The sequence below is a fragment of the Clupea harengus genome, chromosome 25, assembly GCF_900700415.2.
Source record: "Clupea harengus chromosome 25, Ch_v2.0.2, whole genome shotgun sequence".
NCBI classification, from domain to species: Eukaryota; Metazoa; Chordata; class Actinopteri; order Clupeiformes; family Clupeidae; genus Clupea; species Clupea harengus.
This window is the reverse complement of record NC_045176.1, coordinates 7,508,388-7,528,755: the sequence shown is the minus strand read 5'-3', so window position 1 is coordinate 7,528,755 and position 20,368 is coordinate 7,508,388. Positions and strand designations below refer to the sequence as shown.

Genomic DNA, 20,368 nt, shown 5'->3' with positions numbered 1-20,368 from the left:
CCAGTACACCCCTGGAGATGCAAAAATTCCAGCATTACTTGTCCTGACCAATATACCAAGATATGCATCTGTGAAGAGCGAAGCTCTGGTGACAGCAGTTGTTGATGTGTGTGGCGCGTCTGTATTGCTGCTGTTAAGAGTGTCAGGAGGAGGAGGCCGTAGACACGGCCTGAAGGGGAAGCAGGGTGTTCACCGCGATCAGGAGAGACACTCAGTGGGGTGCTCTAGTCTTCCACCAGGGGGACGTTTGGCACCAGTGTGTGTGTGTGTGTGTGTGTGTGTGTTTCAAGTGTGACTGAAGCACCAGAACTTGATCATCTGAAGGACAAAACGGCTCCTAAAGCAATCTGTGCCCACAGGGGATGCCATTTTGTAAGCTCTCATATGACTCTTTGTATCGGCCTGCTTGCATTTTACAGGAATCTGTGCTACGCATAAGTTATTTCTTAAACATCACAAATATATATTTAGTTATTGTGCTTTCAGTTTATATATATATATATATATATATAAATATATATATACTGAAAGCACAACATAGTTGAAATATATTTATTGTTTGTGTGTAAAATCCCCATCCTTATTTCATAGAGAATGTAGGCTCTTATGGTTTGCTTGATCTGTGTGTGTGTGCTTTCTATCTTTGCTGTATGTCAGCAGTCTTTCTGTGTTTGCTGTGTGTAAACAAAAACCATCCCATTCTTTCTATGAAAGTAATACCTCTATGTGTGGGACGAACACACTCAACTGGTATGAATCTGAGATATGTGGCATTTTCTACCTTTTTAAAATGCCGTTTCTTTTCAGTTTGTGATTTAAATGCTAAACACAAATTGGTGGTTTTTCTCCCTCATGGTTTTGTCTTGATGCCTTTTGTGTACATTTCTTTACATTTTGTCTTCTGTTTGGAGGATGGTTGTCTTTCTGTTATGATGTAAAAGCTTGCAAGTAACCAGACTTTTAAATGTCTAGGCAATATTTGATGTATAGAGTATATTGACCAATACTTTGAGTTTGAAGGTTTTATGGAACAACATCTAATAAAAATGTATTCCATCAACATATGTACTGGATCATCTCTCTTCTTTGAACGAGACTCACTGATAGTCAGAAGCATGTCCTTTGGTTGACTTGGTAATAAATCAGCATTTAAATAGAAGAAGCTTTTTCAGTGCCTTTTAAAAATAACTATTTTATTGTCATTTCAATTTCTTTTCTGAGAACCAAATGTCAACAGAATGCCTTTGGGACCACTTGCTTCGGTGCTTCACTGTCTGTGCGTCATTGCACTGATACCAGGCTGTTATACACACCGTCTTTTCCCAACCATTTACCTGGCAGATGAGGCTGTGGTTGCATTACGTTCAGATGACTTCACACTGCCGTAGAAAAGGTCCAAATGGATATGATGCAGTATTCCAAGAAGTGGCCATTTATGGTGTGTGAGTGTGTGTAAGTGTGTGTGAGTGTGTGTGGAAATAATGGATCTGATCTCCTTGGGGAAGGGTTAGGGAAATGCTGTCCACACCCTGTTCCTGGAAAGATCGCGAAGGAGCTGCTTGCGTGTTTTCTGTAATGGGTTGTGGTTTCGTTTCACTGATCCACAACATACTTTTGCAAGAAATGGTGAATAATTGACAAGGATATTACTTGGGTCTGATGTCCTTTTGCAATCTCTTTTTGCCACACTGTAAAACCATAGTTTTTACAGATATGAAATTGCCTACAACCACAAACTTAATGACTATAGTGTGGTCAGAATCGCTCAGATAATGAATTTTACAGTCCAGACAAGACACCATTAAAATATAGGTTAATTTAAGTTGTTAAAATATAATCCCACTTTTTACATTGTAAAAATAGGGAGATAAGTGATCTCTAATGAAGAAAAAAATACATGAACATCAAAATACTAAACCATTTTGGCGCACATTCATGTGAAAGCAAAGCAATAAAAGCTGAGTGTCAACACATTGTTCAATTTAGGAGGTTGGCTGTATTGACCATTTTGTGAGGCCAAGCTGGATTTATTGCATTGTTCCCAGCCTGACGATGGACTTCAGTCTGATTAGGGAGTTGAACTGAATAGCCCTGGCCTGATGAACGGGCCTTGACGGGGTCTTGGCTGTCTGACGGGGCTATCTGCTGGATTGAGGCGAGTAGAGGAAAATGCCGCTGAAGGTGGAGAGGATCTCCCTGGACTCGGAGACGGCCAGCTTTCCAGCGGTTCGCACCACAGCCACACGGTCGCCTTTTCGGAGTGGAAGCACGACGCTGAAGGATGCAGAGCCACCGCACGTGCATCTGTCCTTGTCTGTGCCCGTCTTGGGGAGGTCGCCCTGCCCTGCCGTCTCCAGCTTCTGCACACTGCGATTGGACACGGAGAGCACCGCCTCCACCCGCTCCCCGCGCTGGGCCGTCAGCACAGCAGTGACTAGGTAACGACCATCCATGGGTACTGTGAAAATCCCTGTGGAGTCAGAGGTAGAGCGATTCCTAATTAGAAACAGGTGGTGGACTACTCCATAAAAACATTTAAGCTGTTGATGCTGAACCACAGGTGTGCAGGCATTCCCCCCGCTCCCCATCCCCTCTGAGCTTGTTTTGATGGGTAAAATCTCCAAATATGCTTTTACCATGCCAAGCACGAGGCTGAACACAAGCTGGCATTAAGTATCAAAGGAGCTTTGTGCATTTCTTTTCTTCAGTAAATAGCAGTCTGTAAAGTGCATTTCTTTTCTTCAGTAAATAGCAGTCTGTAAAATGTCCTCCAGCATATGGTCCACAGCAATCAAACAATAAATGTATCACTCCGTTAGTGGAATGTGTGTAAAGCTTTGCAGGAGGGAGTGCTATATGTTCTAAATGAATCACTCCGTTAGTGGAATGTGTGTAAAGCTTTGCAGGAGGGAGTGCTATATGTTCTAAATGTATCACTCCATTAGTAGAATGTGTGTAAAGCTTTGCAGGAGGGAGTGCTATATATTCTAAATGTATCACTTCGTTAGTGGAATGTGTTTAAAGCTTTGCAGGAGGGAGTGCTATATGTTCTAAATGTATCACTTCGTTAGTGGAATGTGTGTAAAGCTTTGCAGGAGGTAGTGCTATATGAGAGATACAGAGAGCCACAGCAAATACTTTTCACTTGTGAAAAGTAAAAAAAAAAAAAAAAAAAAGCCAGTCATCCTATTGAGAGGATTAATAATCTCACAGTATGAAACACTTTCACCCTTCAATAGCCCCTTTCATGTTTTCATGCAGTGCTCATAAGAGATGCATACACAAATGGAAAATTCCAACATCAGCTGACTGCTCTTCAGAATACATTTACCTGTGTTGGGGTTGTAGTGACCTCCGTCATTGACCAGCACCCTGTTGAAGCGGACGACGCTGAAGTCCCCTGAGAACGGCTGGCTGGTGAGTCCAGCTGAGAAGGAGAGAGAGTCTCCAGGACTGTGGCTCTGTGCCGCAACTGTAAGGGCATCAGGAAGAAGATGTCAGGAGAACAGTACATTGTGAAGGTTTCTTAAAATGGTGACTGTCTCTGGATTGTGGACAGGCTTACCTGGTGTTACAAATGGAATGTGTGCGGCAGGCTTATATGGCATCTGAGACACTGCAAAAAGAAGCAGATCAAATTAACCTTGGTATTATCTATTAATAGTGTACGATGTATGTAAATTATGTGACGACTTTGATGATTGTTGTGTCAAAACTGTGAACTCCATGTGCCAGAGTGAAATATACCTGCTAAGGGATTTGTCTTGAAGGCCACAGGATTTACTGGCTGGTACCCTATGATTACATGAAATTAAACTTTAGTTAGCATTCATCAATATAGCCTCAATAAGTCCCTGCTCTACTAAATCACATATTGTCATAAAATAATTGCATTTACATTTCTATTTTAAGCGACAATACAGTAACAGCGTGTGAATTGTATTCACGATTGTGACACATCAGTACATCACTATCATCTGAATCATCATTCTTAGAGGAAAGTGTTCGTATATATAGCTTTTATGGGAAAATTCTTAAAGAAGCCCCAAGGCTCTTCCTCGTACTGGAGCACACACACAACATGGAGCTTTTAAGTATTCTCTGATGAAGTTTTGCATGGCATCTATTATCTAATAGTGGTAGACGTGGATTCTTCTGATGTGTCCGTTACTCACCTGGGCGACCTGCAAATCCTACGACAGGCTTTTGTGAAGTTCCTGAGTCCTGGTCTCTCCTAACGGTCACCCTGCGCTGATACCCAGGGGGTCCGGCCTCGCCTGTCTCCAGCACCGGTCTGCGGGGCACCGGAGGCTGGTTGGGGTGGAGGGGACTCGAGGGCTGCCGCATCGATGGCTGTCGGGGTACACCTGGCTGCTGAGGCTGTCGGGGCTGACCCGGCTGCTGGGGTACGGCGGGCTGCCGTGGCTGGATCGGTATGCGCATGGGGATGGTGAAGATCTGATTGATTTGAGGCGGACGCGGAGGGATCTGGATGGACGGATCCACAGGTCTCTGAGGCCTTAGAGGCACTGCGGAGAGGAAGAGGAAGTGAAAGGGATGAACAACTGAAGCTCGGATGAAGGGAAGTTTGGCAGTCTATCTGGAAAAGCAAGCTGGCAGCAGAGGTAATGGAGCAAAATGAAAACCACTTGAATACATCCAACGTCTCCAATAATAAACAAATGTATTTCTACATACAGTACATTAAAAGAATGAAAAAATAAACCAACCAGTATGTGATTGTCTATGTGCCTTATCTTTACAACCCACCTATAAACCTCTCTCTCTCTCTCTCTACACCAGATCCACACTTCATTTTCACGAAGGCAGTTAAATTCATATACAGTATGTTGGTCCAAACAAACCTTGGAAGGTTCTAGGCTCTGCTTTCATCCACTTCCATTATCTCACTCAATAAAACAGGTTTAAAAGCCAAGGTTTAAAAGAGGAGCGCAGGGCTTTTCATGCTTTGGGTGGATGTGTGTATGGATTCTGAGACTGCGAGAGACAATGACGTCTGAGGTGAAGGAGTCTGACCCTGAGCGTCTCCACGGAGCACATGACTCAAGCTGACGTAACACCCAGAACACTCGCACACCATTCCATCAGATTTTTTTTCCCCGTCACACTTTTAAAACCCAAGCTTTGCTCAGACGCACGACCGAACCAGCAAACACACCTTGAGTGTCCCCTATTTTAGCAGCTCGGTTCAGGTCATTCACGGAGAGTCTCAGAGGGAATTAGGGCATATCCTCAAATTTCCCTTTGACTCTTGTGGAGGCGTACGCTCCTCCATCAACCTCAGGTTTTGTTAAAAAAAAGAAAAAAGAAAAAAAAAAGAGATTCTATACACCTTGTGGTTACATTGCCCTATGATTTGCATCAGCGCTGACAGAGGGCTCACACCATAATCCCCTCTTCACATGACCTCAGGGTCAGCTGATCATGAATCACAGCACATAACCCTGAGCCACTCCAGATATCCAATCAATCAGTGCAAATCAGATGATTTGCACGCATCAGCAGCATCTCCAAGGAAGCCATGGGCCCTACACACGTTGGTGTATCAAATTAAACACAAACAAAAGGCCCATTGACGTCCTCCCTGGGATTGGGGGGGGGGACTGGTTTCCCACAAGCCCTTGGCCCTGTGTTTTTTTCTCACAGTGAGAATGAACCGCACAGACTCACAGTGGCGTGTCAGAGCACTGCCGCACACAGATGTGTTGTCTAACCATGACTGAGTCACACGCCTCCGTGCAGCCTCTCCCGCCGCGGAGAGCATCCTTGGGGGACGCCCAGAGCGTCACTACGCCCGTGGAGGAGCAGGAAGTAGAGAGAGTCACAAACCGCTAACAAGGGCCACAGCAGGGGAGGGGAGGGTTCTCCTGGGGGAACACTCGTTATCACCCCAACACCTCATGTAGAGACAGAAATAAGAGACGGAAATAAAAACTTAACATAAAATGTGGGCAGGTGCGAAATGTGGCACCAGGATTTCCGGGAACAGCTCTTTACATACTCTGAGATCACATACCTGACAAGAAAATAAATGAATATGCACAACATGAATTATCCTCTAAATAAAACTGGATATGTTGCATTATTGTAAATGATTGTAAGACAAATGTAAACACACAAATACTAACAGATGCACCCTCTTTCTGTTGATTAATGAGTGCCATCTTGCTCTTCACTGTAATTGCCGTATGCTTGAGTGAGGAGCCTTGCTTTGGGCCTTGCACACTCTGAGGACTTCCAGATGCTTTTTTGAGTCTTGAATCTAAACCTTCGGGCCAAAACCCGAGAGAAGGTCACATCCAAATTTTCCACTTTGGAAATCTGTTGAACTCCTCTCCAAGGTGGAGTCCCAAGTCTCTGATATGATCCAGCTAATGTCCTCTGGGGGGTTGTCTGAGTTCAGAATGCACATGGACACGGAGACAGAGCCAGTGAGATTCCAATCAGTGGGGAGAAAGGAAAGGAGAGAAGGGGAGAGAGAGTGTGGGAGAGAGGAGGTGAGATACGGTAGATAAGGGGTATTAAAGGAGGAAAAGGAGGATCAAATACCCCACGCAAAATTCCATTCAGAGGAAACTCAGACCGGTAAAACCACAAGGCTTTAAATGAGAAAGGTCAGCCTAGCATTATTGCAAACCAATCCATAGAACCTGGAAAAGGTTACTATTGTCCTGCTCTCCAGAGGATGTCAATAATTCAAGACTTAAAGATTAAAATGGACTGCCATTAGCGTGAATGATGAGAATGTTAAATGGAACCTCTAAAGTGGTTACTCTGAAAGGCTTTGTCACTGTGGAGAGAGCAGCTTTCAGTATTGTGAAATGCATCTGGACCACACTCATCAGCCAGAATACATGAGTAACAGCATAACTATTCAGGGTTTGAGCTTGCTGTTGCGTTGTTACAACACCCCGTCTGTTCCAAGATCCCGAGGCCCCCGTTTAACGGCAAAGACAAACTCAGTCCGGACACAGACTGCAAAGCTTTGACAGTGTTCTCACCACACCCCTGGCAAGAAGGATGAAAAGTTGTTTACTGGTTTCTCTGGGATACTGTATATATATCATACCTTTCAGCCTAACCTGGAGAAGTTCAAAAAGTGGTCTTTACAAATGTTACTCCAATTAGTTAAAAAAATGTGTCAAAACAAAACAAGACAAAATGAGGAATATTTTATGGCAAACAGAAAAATGTAGTGAAATGTGTTCTAGGGTCTTACACAGAGGTTTTGAGTGTAAAAACATGTTACTCCCCCCCCTGTGTAGACCAGGCTGTGGGGCTTGTGTACATTAAAACGGCTTTAGGGAGTTTGAACAGACGAGAGACGTAAACCCCCCACCCTAAACTGGATGACATCACCGCATGAATGGGAGGCTCCTAGGAAATCTGCGAGCATGTGTGACATCACAGATTACGGTCACAGGTCGAACATCTGCTGATGGGTGTGGGGCCCCGACTCTCTTGCTCACAGCACAGCGCTCCACCTCCAGGGGCCCCAGCAGTGACTCAGGAGCGTAATGAGGACCAGACCCGCCCGCCCGCCCGCCCGCCCGCGCACGCTGCTCTGCAAACGCTCCCCGTCTCCAGGGCCCACATTATGAACGCTCAGGGAAAGTAGGGCATGATGACCCCAGAACCACAGGAGGGCAACTCGATTCACATACACCCTGCGAAAGCCTCCGGGGGGGTCACGGGATAATTGGATCTCTTCATTGTATGACAAGACCGGAAAGGTCAGTGTCATAGGGATTGGGGGGGGGGGGGGGGGGGGGGATTGGTCAACATAACCTTATGAATCGTTGTCTTTCACGGCACGTATACTGCAGTGAGCTGCTTTCATCTTCCTCCACTGTCACTGAGTTGACCAACACAACTCATCCCCGACTGCCTGATTCCCTAGTCTTTCATCTTGGTGGCCTACAAGAGGGTATCAGGGCCCAGCAACAAGATAAGACATCCAATGCGTAACTATGTAGGCAACTACTGTATATTTACCGTGCAATTACCCCGAGATTCTGATTATATTGTTTGCATCACATACGCTCAATTTGCATTGGTTCAGATTTTTTCGCCTTTCACATCCACAAACCATGTAAGCCACTGCACTAACCTTGTTCTTTAGCTGTGGCGTCTTTGACGATGTGCTTCGCTAGGCTTGAAAGCTGCGTTTGGACGTTGTGCAGGGAGCTCTGCAGGTTTCTGATGTCCAGCGTGTGAGCTTTCACAGTGCTGTTCAGCTGCCGGACTGGATCCAACAAGCCAAGCGTGGGTCTCTGCAGACCATCCCTCGCGCCCAGAACACCATCCTCCTTTCCACAGATCTTCTCCAGCTTGGACACCCGGCCGTTCATGTCAGCCACGGCTTCATTTGTGCGGGCCTTGCTGTCATTACAGCGACTGAGCTCTGCTGTCACGTGTGAGTTTAGTCTCGCTAACCCGCTCCTCAGTTCCTCTATTTGTTGTCCGCTGGCTCCATTTGGAGGTTCCAGGTGGACGCTGGGGCCCGGTGCTAGAGTTTGCCCTTGTCTACAGCAGGTGGCATTCAGACTTTGGTAGTCTTGCTTGATTTTACTCATGGAGTCCTTCAACTCTGCAACAGAAGTCGTCAGATGATCGGCACTGTCCGTGGAGGTGTTGACCCTGTTCTGGAGATCCTGTGCATTCTTCATGAGGACCTGATTCCGTGCTGACAGCCTATCCACAGCCCCTTCCAGTTGTCTGATCTTGTCAGCATTTTCGGAGACATCCGTGCTCAGAACCTCCAGATCGTTCTTGGAGCGTCGCACGTCTCTCAATATTCCATCCAAACCTCCCAAGCTGGGCTTGCAGTCCTTTGTCTGGCATAACCCTCCCACGGCATTAATCTTATCATCCAAGGTCTGGATGAGGAGCTTGTTAGAGGTGATCTCAGTTTGCAGGGCGTCCATGGAGTCGCTGAACATCCCAGGGAAGGAGTTGTTGCTCATCTCCACCAGCATGGTCGTGAACTGGTCCTCCATGCCATTCAGCCGTTCCTCCATGAGCAGACGAAGGGCTGCCACCTCGTCGGCGATGGTCTTGTTCAGCTTCTCCTCGACGAACAGGCAGTGCAGCTCCGCGTTCCTCTCGGTCACGTTCATCCTGTCCTCCAGCTCCTCTATGCGTGGGCCGAACACGTCCTCCAGCTGGAGCATGGATAGGTGCTCCAGCTCGTTGTCCATCCGAGCATTGAGCATGCGGTGGGCATCTGCCACCCGCTGTATTTCTAGGCGCAGGCCGTTGTGGTCGTCGTCGTCCTGCCGCGGAGCCGACGCGTCTCGGTTGAAGAGGATGGGTCCGTCTGCCACGCCAATGTCCAGACGCAGCGAGCTGATCTCCCTCTTCAGGTCGTCGTGCTTGTTGTCCATCATCTCCGTCAAGGTAGTGTAGATGTTCTGGTGCTCTTCATGGCATGACTTCTCCACAGAGGTAATCCTGTCGTTGATTTTCAGTCGCGTCATTTTGTCTTCGATGTTGTCCATGAGCTCCTTTGTCAGCTTGTCAAACTTTTTGTCGATGTATGACTGCAGCACGTCCAGGTCGGGAGACGACGCACCTCCAACGGGAGGCCCCTGGGAAGTGTCCATGAGCATACGGATCTGGTCGCTGTGCCCCGACACGGACCCACGCAGTTCCTCCAGGGCTTCATCTTTACTCTTCAACGCGTCCGTCACACCATCCAGTCTCGCCATCACCTCCTCGATGCCCCTCTGCTCTTCAACGTGGCCTCTCACAGCCAGGTGCCCGTCCAGGAGCCCTGGGCTCTCCTCCGTGCCACCTGACCTGGCGCTGTCTGGAGACCGCATGTTGTTGAGGAGCGTGATGAGCATCTTGCTGGTGTCCTCCTGCAGGTTGGTGCGCAGGTGGTCACTCATGCCTGCCATCGCTGCCTGCAGGTCCTGCACTGCCTGAGAAAGCTTCTGGACCTCTCCTTCCAGCAGCCGGGCCTTATCCACACCCGCGCGCCTCACGTCATGGGAGGGTAAGTCTCTTCGTTCTGGTCCTGTGATAAGACATGGATAGAGAGACATGGATAAGAACCTGCTGTTGCAAAATGAAAAAATATAAAATAATATAAAATATATATACAATATATATAAGTTCCCTATTTACAACTTGAAACACTGTCTTTGTCAAAACACTGTCATTACTGATTATGCAGCCAACCATTAGTTTTGGACTACAGCTTTTTTTTCCGCTTACTTTGAGCATATCTTCTGAAATCAGGTTGAGCTTGTCGGTCAGCTTGAGGCTCCAGAATAGTTTGTCTGTTTGGAGAGCCTTTGACCTCTTTGCAGTCTGGGCCCTGGAAACCTGGACAGCATCTCCACTCAAGCCCAGTGACCGTCTTATACGCAAGCCTGTATGTGGGCCGGAATCGGGTGTGGTACCTAAGAGGAAGGAGTGAGAGTTAAGATATGTGATGTGGGACACAAAACAGAACTACTTGCTGGTTATAAATGTGCGGTATTAATCTCCTAGTTGTGTACCTTCCATGGCCATAAAGTTAAATTCTATGTTGAGACGTCTTTGTACAAATATGAAGATCAATGGTTTCAGGCCACATGCTTCATTACTGTTCTGCCTGCTTCTTTGTGTGCAGTACAAACTATTTAACCAATTGCTATATGCTATGGGGGACCTGTGTAATTTGATTGGTGAACAGTGGTTCACTGATTAAACCATAGTGCAGTGCCCACCATGATCTGCATGGACCCATGGATTTACTGATGTAATTGAGCCTCTGAGAGCTTCTGAGAGGCATCCGTTTTAACTTCAGTAACACAGTGCATTGGCTACATGTTTCCTCCTTTAACTTCAGTAACACAGAACATTGGCTACATGTTTCCTCCTTTAACTTCAGTAACACAGAGCATTGGCTACATGTATCCTCCTTTAACTTCAGTAACACAGAGCATTGGCTACATGTTTCCTCCTTTAACTTCAGTAGCACAGTGCATTGGCTACATGTTTCCTCCTTTAACTTCAGTAACACAGAGCATTGGATACATGTTTCCTCCTTTAACTTCAGTAACACAGATCATTGGATACATGTTTCCTCCTTTAACTTCAGTAGCACAGTGCATTGGCTACATGTTTCCTCCTTTAACTTCAGTAACACAGTGCATTGGCTACATGTTTCCTCCTTTGAGCTCAATCTTCAGTTAATGATTGCTAATGTAAACGCAGCTTACGTAAAAGCTTTTTTTTCTCTGGTGATAACATCGTAATGGAGTACTTCACTCATATGTGGCATAAGCGTTAACTCAAATGAAATCACTACTGCTGAATATGAGAGCTATGCTGATGTTTTTCTCTTTTCATGTCAATCGCACAGGTACTAAAATATGAACATTCTTGTCCATTGGGCTCACGGTAAATTTCCTGAATGTCTTTGTCATCATTTGCCATGCATTGGCCATGATATGTTTAAATTCATGATATATTTAAATACCCATAGTGCCAACTGAATTTTTGCCACGGTGATCTGATTATGCTGCCTGAATTGTTGAATATAGCATGTTAAATATTTAATGCAGTACTTATTATAGACATGAAGATCCGAGACATGGTATTCATGTTCTGTTGATGATGGCAGACAGTGGCACGATTGTTAACAGAATTATAACACGTTTCTACTGCTGAAGCCAATATGAAATATCAACTGACTTTTTAGAATAGATAGACAGGGATGACAACTTTTGATGTGTTGCAGTATATCAGATCTGAAAACATGTGTTCCTACTCAATGGGAATCATGCCACCCCATTCTCAGAGGAGAACAATATATGGCGTCATTTCCTTAGTGGCAGGCCTCATCTGTCACATCTGTGGCTTAGATTAGGTTTGAAAACAACCACCAGTTGGCCGTACTTAATCCCTACCAGATATCACCAAACATTTGTTCATGAGGTCGATATTTCAAAGGAAACATGACTACACAAGGTTTGGAACTCATCGCATAATAGTACACTGTTCTCGATACAGTTCCAGACAAAAGATATCAGATTTTCCATTAATACGAATAGAGCCAATTTCTTGGGGAAAACTATTTGTTTCCTAATAAGGCCCTCCAAATAGTTGTAGCACTGAGATCATACCCAGAAACAAAATATTTCTATGCAAAGCCCTGAAAAAATGGGCTCTTCTTTATTTAATGAATCATACCAAGCTGAACCTTTCTAGTCTATCTAAAGGTGTTATACCTCAGCTGACCGCTAAACCAACTAGGAAATACAGGGGGGGACGGAAGAATTGCTACTCAAGCCTTGGGACACTGTAAATCTGGAGCAGTAACATTTATGTTAGGATGATTCACTGGCATTCCTCTTGGAAAGAGCACTCCCACTCTGTCATCAGAGTCTGTCATCAACACTAAATAAATCACAACTTTGGATGCCCCCATCCTCTTATTTGTAAGTACATCCTGATGTGATTTTCCTCTTATAGGCTCATCTATGGGCCTATGTGCAAAGAATGGATTAATTAGATCCCACACTGTGCTCTTCTCATGTCTGTAACTATGTGCAATGCATAGAACCATACAAGCAGAGTAGGCCAATTCGTCTAGTTCTAAGAAGTATTTGGCCTTTTCTCTATTACCATATCGTTTCAACATACAATGATTGTTCTCTATTAGCAATGTCTGCATGTGTATTGAATGGCTCATATTTCTATTCACCCACACATTACCTTGTTTTGCTCCTTACCAATTCTAGTCTGCCTTCGAAACTTCTGATAGCTAGCACTACACCTGATAGGTCAATGGATAACCATCACATTCTACCATCCGATTCGAATCGGTTGTTGTCCAATCAGTCAATCAGTTGTTACTCTGTAATATCTTTGCCGAGTCCTATGTATTATCAGGCGGTAGGTGACATTTGCATAGTTTGGACGTTACTTTTGCGCCCTCCACCCACTGGTCTCTTGGGGTACTTACATCACTTGTTGCTCACAGTCCGGCTGATGCGGTGGACAGGGCGCCACCCCAGGCTCTTGGATGCTCCCAACGCCTCCCTGGACTGCGCAGCTCACATTCTTTTGCACAATAAAGGCACACCAGTTTCTGTAGAGCGTTCGGAGACAAGGTAAGCATGTGAAAAAGACCAAGGTGAGGAACGTGCAGAAAAAAACTTTCAATTAACCTGCCATTTCATCGGATTTGCTTGTGTCAGACAATGGCGTTTGTTCATCTGTAGTGCCTACGATGAATCTCTCTAGTCCTGTGCTTTGATTAAATGTCACATTCCAACATTCCCGTGATGCTATCAGGTCCTCCATTAAAAAGACACATGATAGGTAAACGTGGAGTGTGTCTGGCACAGAACAATGCCTGCCAAATCACTGACTTTAACGGACCATAATTTAAACTAATTTAATGACACTACGACTGTGACCAATGCATGCAAAAGAAGCAATCCCACTCCACATGGTGTTATCAAGCGCTTATCTGACCCCCTTGTTTTCTTGAGCTTATGGCGGTGAGGGAGATAATCACCCTATAAATATCACCATCTGAAATGTACCCCGACTGAGCCTCAGAGACAATAATTTGGTTGTGAGCTGTATGTGTGCGTAAACAAACATAGAAAATGTTTAAAACGAAGAAAATACCCATTACTTACTTATTCCTGTGCCTGTGAACTGCGCCTGAGTAAGCGCTGCCCTGAAATAAGCTGGACGGAGATGCATTAATTAAAGTAAAGGCTGACATAAAACAGAAGGCAAAGCATTGTATTCCACAGTAAGTGTGTTTTTTCATCTTCGCTAAAAAAGAGTTTGAAATAGTTCGGAAAAAGTTAAAATGGCAATACACTAATCCAAATGTAGGAGATTCAAGCGGACACTGAGCCCATCAAAACAGCTTGAAACTCCAACTAACTTTAAGGAAGTTTAGTGGCGCACGAAAACTCTACTGCAGGGGTGCACCCATCTCCCCCTCCCACCCCTTTCTAAAAAAAAAAACAGTAGGCTAGGTCTTGTAGCCTGTAGTTTAGAGTGATTAAACTTCACCCGCCCCCCACTCACAAACACCCCCGCCCCGCCTTGTTGCGAGACATCTGCAATTATTACGACTTTCCGCTATTCTTTATATGTTACAGTTCATTTGTTCCGGCCATAACAGGTTGTTAATGGTCAGATTACATTGCATTTCAGCATCTAGTGTGTATACTTTTGTTAATCGCCTATTATCTGATGTTGGGCACTGAATGAAGTAATGTCTTCATTGTAATTTTCTATTGTAGTCTATCCTACCGGGCGCACAATGAAAACACTTTAGCTAGCAGGGTTAAATAATGACGTGTATCATGCTCAACTTGATTGATTTGGGGGGGGGGGTGAACTGATGGGACTGTAACAGACAGGCCCATAGACATATATATGTCTATGGACAGGCCTATAGGGTGCAATGGAAGACATATCTCAGAAGGGGGAAACGCAATTTCCTGCGTTTCCGCCATAGCCTACACTGTGGCATCGCCTGTCACTGGACAGAGAGGGGGGTGAGTGAGACACACTTTAAGTTATTCTGGTTCTCGGCAAGAGGAAATTATATTGAGCCTGACTTAATTTCTCTCAGAGTAGCCTACTCAATGGGACATCTCGACCTATAAATACATTGATTAGCCTGTTAGTCTCAGCTGATGAGGTAAAACAGTCAGTCAGTGGTGAGATAATGTATGACGGCCATGTTATGGAAGTCTCACTACACTGGACCATGGTGTCATACCGATGTTTTTTAGTTTTTTTATTTTTCGGAAAGAAGGAGTATTTCAGAGGGATCCTGTTATTCCAGCTGTATTATATTTCCATATGGAGAGACAAGCAAAACACCTACGCAATACATGGGCCTATGAATATATATATAGCTATATATATAGTTCGAAGCTGACAGACAATTTTAAGTTTTTATCTCTAAAGATGTGTAAGGCAATTATATATGAATATATATATGAACAATTATATATGAATAATGCACATAAAAACCACGCATAGCCAATTATTTCATCAGCCACAGTTATCTCTCATCCCTTTTGATACTATATTTAGACCATGGTGCGCCATTTGTATTAATCTTTAGTTCTTTAGGGCAAAACCAAACCTTGTTCTTGTATTCATTCATTTTGGGGATGTGGAGAATCTCACGTAATTAATTATACTTCGGTGTCCGAAGAAATCTTCGGTTCAAGCACACGTCTGCCCTAACTCTGTGCGGTATAAAGCCAGTAGAGGGCAGTGAAGCTTCATGAAAATATAGGCCTGTTGCCAGAGGTGCGCGGCGCCTCCGATGACGCGGGTTTATCACGCACATTGGCGTGAGAAAGGGATTATTCTGGAGCAGAGCAGGGGAACGGAACACATCTGCAATATCATATGGTGGCATTCATTTGTATACATCAGAGCAATTTATTCCAATCGTCTCGTTATTGTCTACTGACCTAGGCATTCTCATCCGTTGTTTGTCAATGCCTTCAACTGGGATAAGTCGAATGTGGTTTCTTTTTTCAATACCTAACGCGCAAATATATGGAAAATGGAAACCAGGGGAATCTTTCTGTGTACATATTATTTTCAAACACTTCATTCGGTAGCACTTGATTGATTTTCAACTGTGCTAACTCTGTTATGATTTCCTCTGAAGTTGACTGTTTGCATAAAGCTGTATGGAGCTAGCTGGAAGTGGATTTTGTGTAACCTAGCAGACACATTGAAATGAAAATAAGTTTTCAAACAATTAGGTCCTTGCAAGATACTATCAATCATCAAAGAGATTTAATTGGCTATAAGATAGGGCATAAGATGCAGAATTTCACATAGAGGTGTACCTGCAGTGACACTGGTTTTGAAGTTTCATGAAGGCAATCCTGAAGTAGTCTTTCCAGCGTATTAATATCAACTCCGCTCTTGTTGGCTTACAGTTTTCAACATAAAACACGGCACACAACACATCTTCCATGTTCCACATGCTTATGATTTTCTCACTTGGATGCTGTGTTCTGCAGCCCCAGCTGTTCTGGTAACTTTCCATCGCATGGCATTGACACTTTCAGGATCAGTGTTCTCCTTGGTGGTTTAAACCTGCCTTAAAAAAATACTGCAACTATTTTGTCTTCACACATAACTGTCTCTGTAAAAGATGTAGTGAGGCAAAGCAAACACTAGGATTGTCCTAGGTTCTGTTATCAAAAACATAAATCTCAGTTTGGTGCAAATGTGTTAACCTTTATTGTATTATGTTTTATCCTGGACCCTTGAACGTGGGGAAGATAGGCTTTCCAACCACAAGGCTGAAATCCAGGGCTGTAAGTCTTGTGACTAGCTATTTTTTTATTTTTATTATTTATGGTGGAATGTGTGAAGTGAAAAGATTGACCCTTTGACAGAAGGCTTTGCATCTTCATTTTGAACTTTTGCTTTCTTTCATTTTATAATTCAGTGAGTGTGTGTAAGTGTAGAATAGAGTATTTACTGTCTCCAAAGGACCTTGTCAGCTCTCAGTGAGCAGCGGCGAGCAGCGGCATATACACCAAAACATGTCCAGTTTATATGCCAGTAGAGACAATAAATAGAACATAGTATCATTACATTGAATCACAGGTAATTAGTTATTAAAGCAATGCTGTTTTTCCAACACCAGTTTTCCACTTGCTACCCAAATGTTGCTTCTAAGGCAAAGCCATTGGTGTTGAGCATGGGCAAAGCCATTGGTGTTGAGCATGGGCAAAGCCATTGGTGTTGATCATGGGCAAGGCCATGAGTGTGGACCGTGGGAAAAGCCATGGGTGTTGATCATGGGCAAGGCCATTGGTGTTGATCATGGGCAAGGCCATGAGTGTTGACCGTGGACAAGGCCATGAGTGTTGACCGTGGGCAAGGCCATTGGTGTTGATCGTGGGCAAAGGCCATGAGTGTTGACCGTGGGCAAAGCCATGGGTGTTGATCGTGGGCAAAGCCATGAGTGTTGATCATGGGCAAAGCCATGGGTGTTGATCATGGTTGCCTAAAGCTTTAGGTCGGCATATTTAACACTGGGCAGCATAGAGTGACTGTCCATATCTGGGTCTGTTTCAGCGGTACCCAAAGTTTGGTGAGCAGATGTTCTGTCAAAGATTTGCCCTCAACTTTGCTTAAAGTTTTGCTTTTTAAGTGTGGAAAGTCCCTAAGCCTCTGGATATCTACCTACACATCTGAGGTCTAGAGGGTCAGCACTGTGAGAATCCATTAGTTCCACTCTCATTGGCTATTATTACTGCCATATTAGAACGCATGCCCTCCCATGCCCTCACCAAGAATGTGCTCTGGTTTTAATTTGGATAGTTTCGTTTGGGGTCAAGTTTTAGATCAAGATGTCATGTCCGGATGTTAGATAGCATATGATGTTCATTGCACCTCTCTCTTGTAAGTTATTCAGACATTGCATTTATTGCAGGTAGTGGTCTAGAGGTCAGCGCAGAGGTTATCCAGGTGTGTTTTGGAATGGATTACCTTAGAAAACAGGTTATCTGACCTTTTGCATGAACCTAAAAGGCCTTCTTTGTTAATGAGTAAGTAATTAGTAAGGCCTTTGGGTGTTTAGTGCTGCCTTCTCTGACAGCCTTGATCATGGTTATTGTTTATGACCTCGTTGTCAAACCTCACCGTTTCTTAATCTCCTGGGACTGGATTTGCCCATTGTTCAGTATTTTGTTTTGGCAGATATATCATGTGGGTCTTTTTGTTAAACACATTTTCATTTATTTGTTTGTGGGGAAACGTTTTTTTATCATAGCATAGCTATTCTCATGTTCTCCCTATGTGTATGTGATTTATGTATGTATGTCTGTGAGTTGCATAAGTGTATAAACTACTGGATGACCTAAATTTCCCTCGGGATTAATAAAGTATCCATCTATCTATCTATCTATCTATTCTGACAAATGATTCTGGGGGATTTAAGACCTCTGTTTGACCACACATATTGTGAGGATTAAATGGTGGGGTGCTCTTATATTTTACTTTCAAATCATTACCTACATTTATTTTCAAGAGGATGTTATTGGTCTTGCATTAAATGATTAAATGAAGCAAATTTTCCCCAAGGGACATTTGTTCTTTCATTCAATTAGCATAACTGTTCCTCCAGCACTTAAATGTCTCACCGAGTCACCTTTCCACTTCGGTGTATTCAAGCTCTCTGTGGATAAGAATGTGTGTGCCATTTAAAAGTAATTACAGGTACAACAGTTAATCTTTAAGAAAGGAACAGGGTCCTGGGTGGCCATTAAAGGTGGAAATTGTGGGTAATTAGGCTGAATATCAAAAGAAACTCTGCAAGCCATTTCTGTCCTGCTCTTATCCACATGCCTAGATTCGGGGGGGAAAAAAAGTGACCACAGCCATCACATGGAGTTTTTCTCGGTAATTGGCTGGTGCTATTGTCGCACCAGACTCACCGTGGCATAAGGCTGCTGTCCTGTCATCCAGTGAGTCACTTGGAAAAGCTGCTCCTTCGCAGCCGAGAGCTCTGTCATCCGGCCAGGCCGCGCGCCACAGATTGGCCCACAAGCTGACCGAGTTCAAATGGCTCTGCGGCAGCAGCCTCTGTGCCCACCAGTGTTTTCAACGCTCCTTTGTTCCGCCGGCTCACTGGTAACTGCCGCTTGTCTTTTTAATCTCAGTTTGTTTGTGTGCAAACCCTCCTCCTTGCGCTTCCAAGACCCCTCAAAGCAGCAAGTGTGGGAGATGCACTCGGCGAGGCGCAGGTTTTTTGATGCTGTTTATAGAGAGGTAATGGATCGCATCTTTGCAAAAGAGCAGAGGCCAGTCTGTGAGTTTTTGCGAGGCTGTGAAGAAAAACTCTTGATTCATCTAGTCACATTAATTAAGCCTACATGGAGAGATGGTGTAATTTCTGGTTGTACCGGCTGGTGCTGGAGGAGAGCCATAGCACGCCGATAATTAGGTCTTAGTCTCCCAGTAACTCTCGTGGTTCAGGCGTGCATGTTTGATGTCTTTGGGTTTTCATTCAAGAAGTCGTTTAAAAGAGGCAAAACTTACAAACTCTACTGTGCGCTCTGTGTGCAATCACCATATCGCCAGAGACAACCCTCATGATGACTATAGCAGGTGGCTAGCCTATGAAGACTGCATGGGTCTTGCACACACACACACGCACACACGCACACACACACACACACCACATTGTAATTTATTGGTTGTAAAATGTTAATGTAGCCATAAGACTTTCTCATGAATATTATAATAGGGCCGTGGCAGACTCGTCACCTGCAATGTTAATGAAATGAGATTGCATTGGGGCGGGTAGGTCCCTGTCAACAAGTGAACAAATAGCCTAGATGAGCCACATCCGTGAGACCCGCGGACTATAATAAGACATACTAAGGGCACAGGCGTCCACCCAGGTCGCCTCCTGGCTGCAGAGCAGCCCCCAGATAATGAATGGTGTGTGGACTGAATCGCAGCTGTTTCTGCCGGATAATGATTCATTTTATATTATGTCAGTATTTTTACTTCCTGTTGTGTGACCCTCTCATAAGACACCAAGCCATGTCACCATTCACACAGTTTATTAAGCTCTCATCTCACTGCGGCTCAGGTGTCGGCTGCTGCTGAATAGCTCTGCTCCTTCCGACATGCCGGCGGGCCGCTCAGGTTATGTTAGTCCATAAAGTGTTGGGGAGACTTTATAAATAACTCTGTAAAAATACATATAGTGACACTCACCAGACAATCTCCAAGTCCAGATACTGAGTGTCTCCAGTCTCAGCAGTCCCTTCTCTGTCGCAGTCAACTGTTACTTAATTTACTTTACTTCACAACAACAACACCAGCATAGAGAGCATCGGAAAAAGCCAAACCACAATTATTAAAAAAACACACGAAAATACTGTAATGTCACGACTCTGTAGAGGACTTCAACTGCGTGCTGGCAGACATGTGTGGGTATATAATGGGCAGGATGGTTGGTCAGCATGCAGCTGATTTACTGGTAAACATGTACCGGTCCTGCTGAAAGGATTTCAAACAGTTTTTGTTTATTACAAAAGACTACATATAGGGACAGCAATTGATTGCCATTTTGGAGGTGTTCATGGCTCGTTTGTGATCCTGATTTGCAAATGTGTTCCTTTGCAGGAATTTAAAACACATCTAAGCATGGACTAGCTAAAACTGAATTTCTTCACTGAATTAATTGCTTAATTAACTGCTAACTGCATCAGCTTCCCAAACCATATGCCATCTGCTCTTTACTGTGCTTAATACCCTCAACTCGCTTGCCTTGTTTGAACCCTCCATCCCTGACCATATCCTCAACTCACCCACA

General features: G+C 44.4%; 1 protein-coding gene across 1 annotated transcript; it reads right to left on the bottom strand.

Annotated features, from left to right (window-relative positions):
- Nucleotides 1-1,176: 1,176 nt before the first annotated feature.
- Nucleotides 1,177-14,199, bottom strand: emilin2a (elastin microfibril interfacer 2a). Its single transcript, XM_012828008.3, has 9 exons — nt 13,668-14,199; nt 12,983-13,108; nt 10,243-10,430; nt 8,132-10,042; nt 4,176-4,529; nt 3,748-3,795; nt 3,566-3,616; nt 3,332-3,472; nt 1,177-2,470 (listed from the first exon to the last, which is right to left on the bottom strand). Exons 1-9 carry the CDS (start codon nt 13,802-13,804, stop codon nt 2,139-2,141), a joined length of 3,288 nt encoding a protein of 1,095 aa, XP_012683462.2. The 5' UTR covers nt 13,805-14,199; the 3' UTR covers nt 1,177-2,138.
- Nucleotides 14,200-20,368: the final 6,169 nt, after the last annotated feature.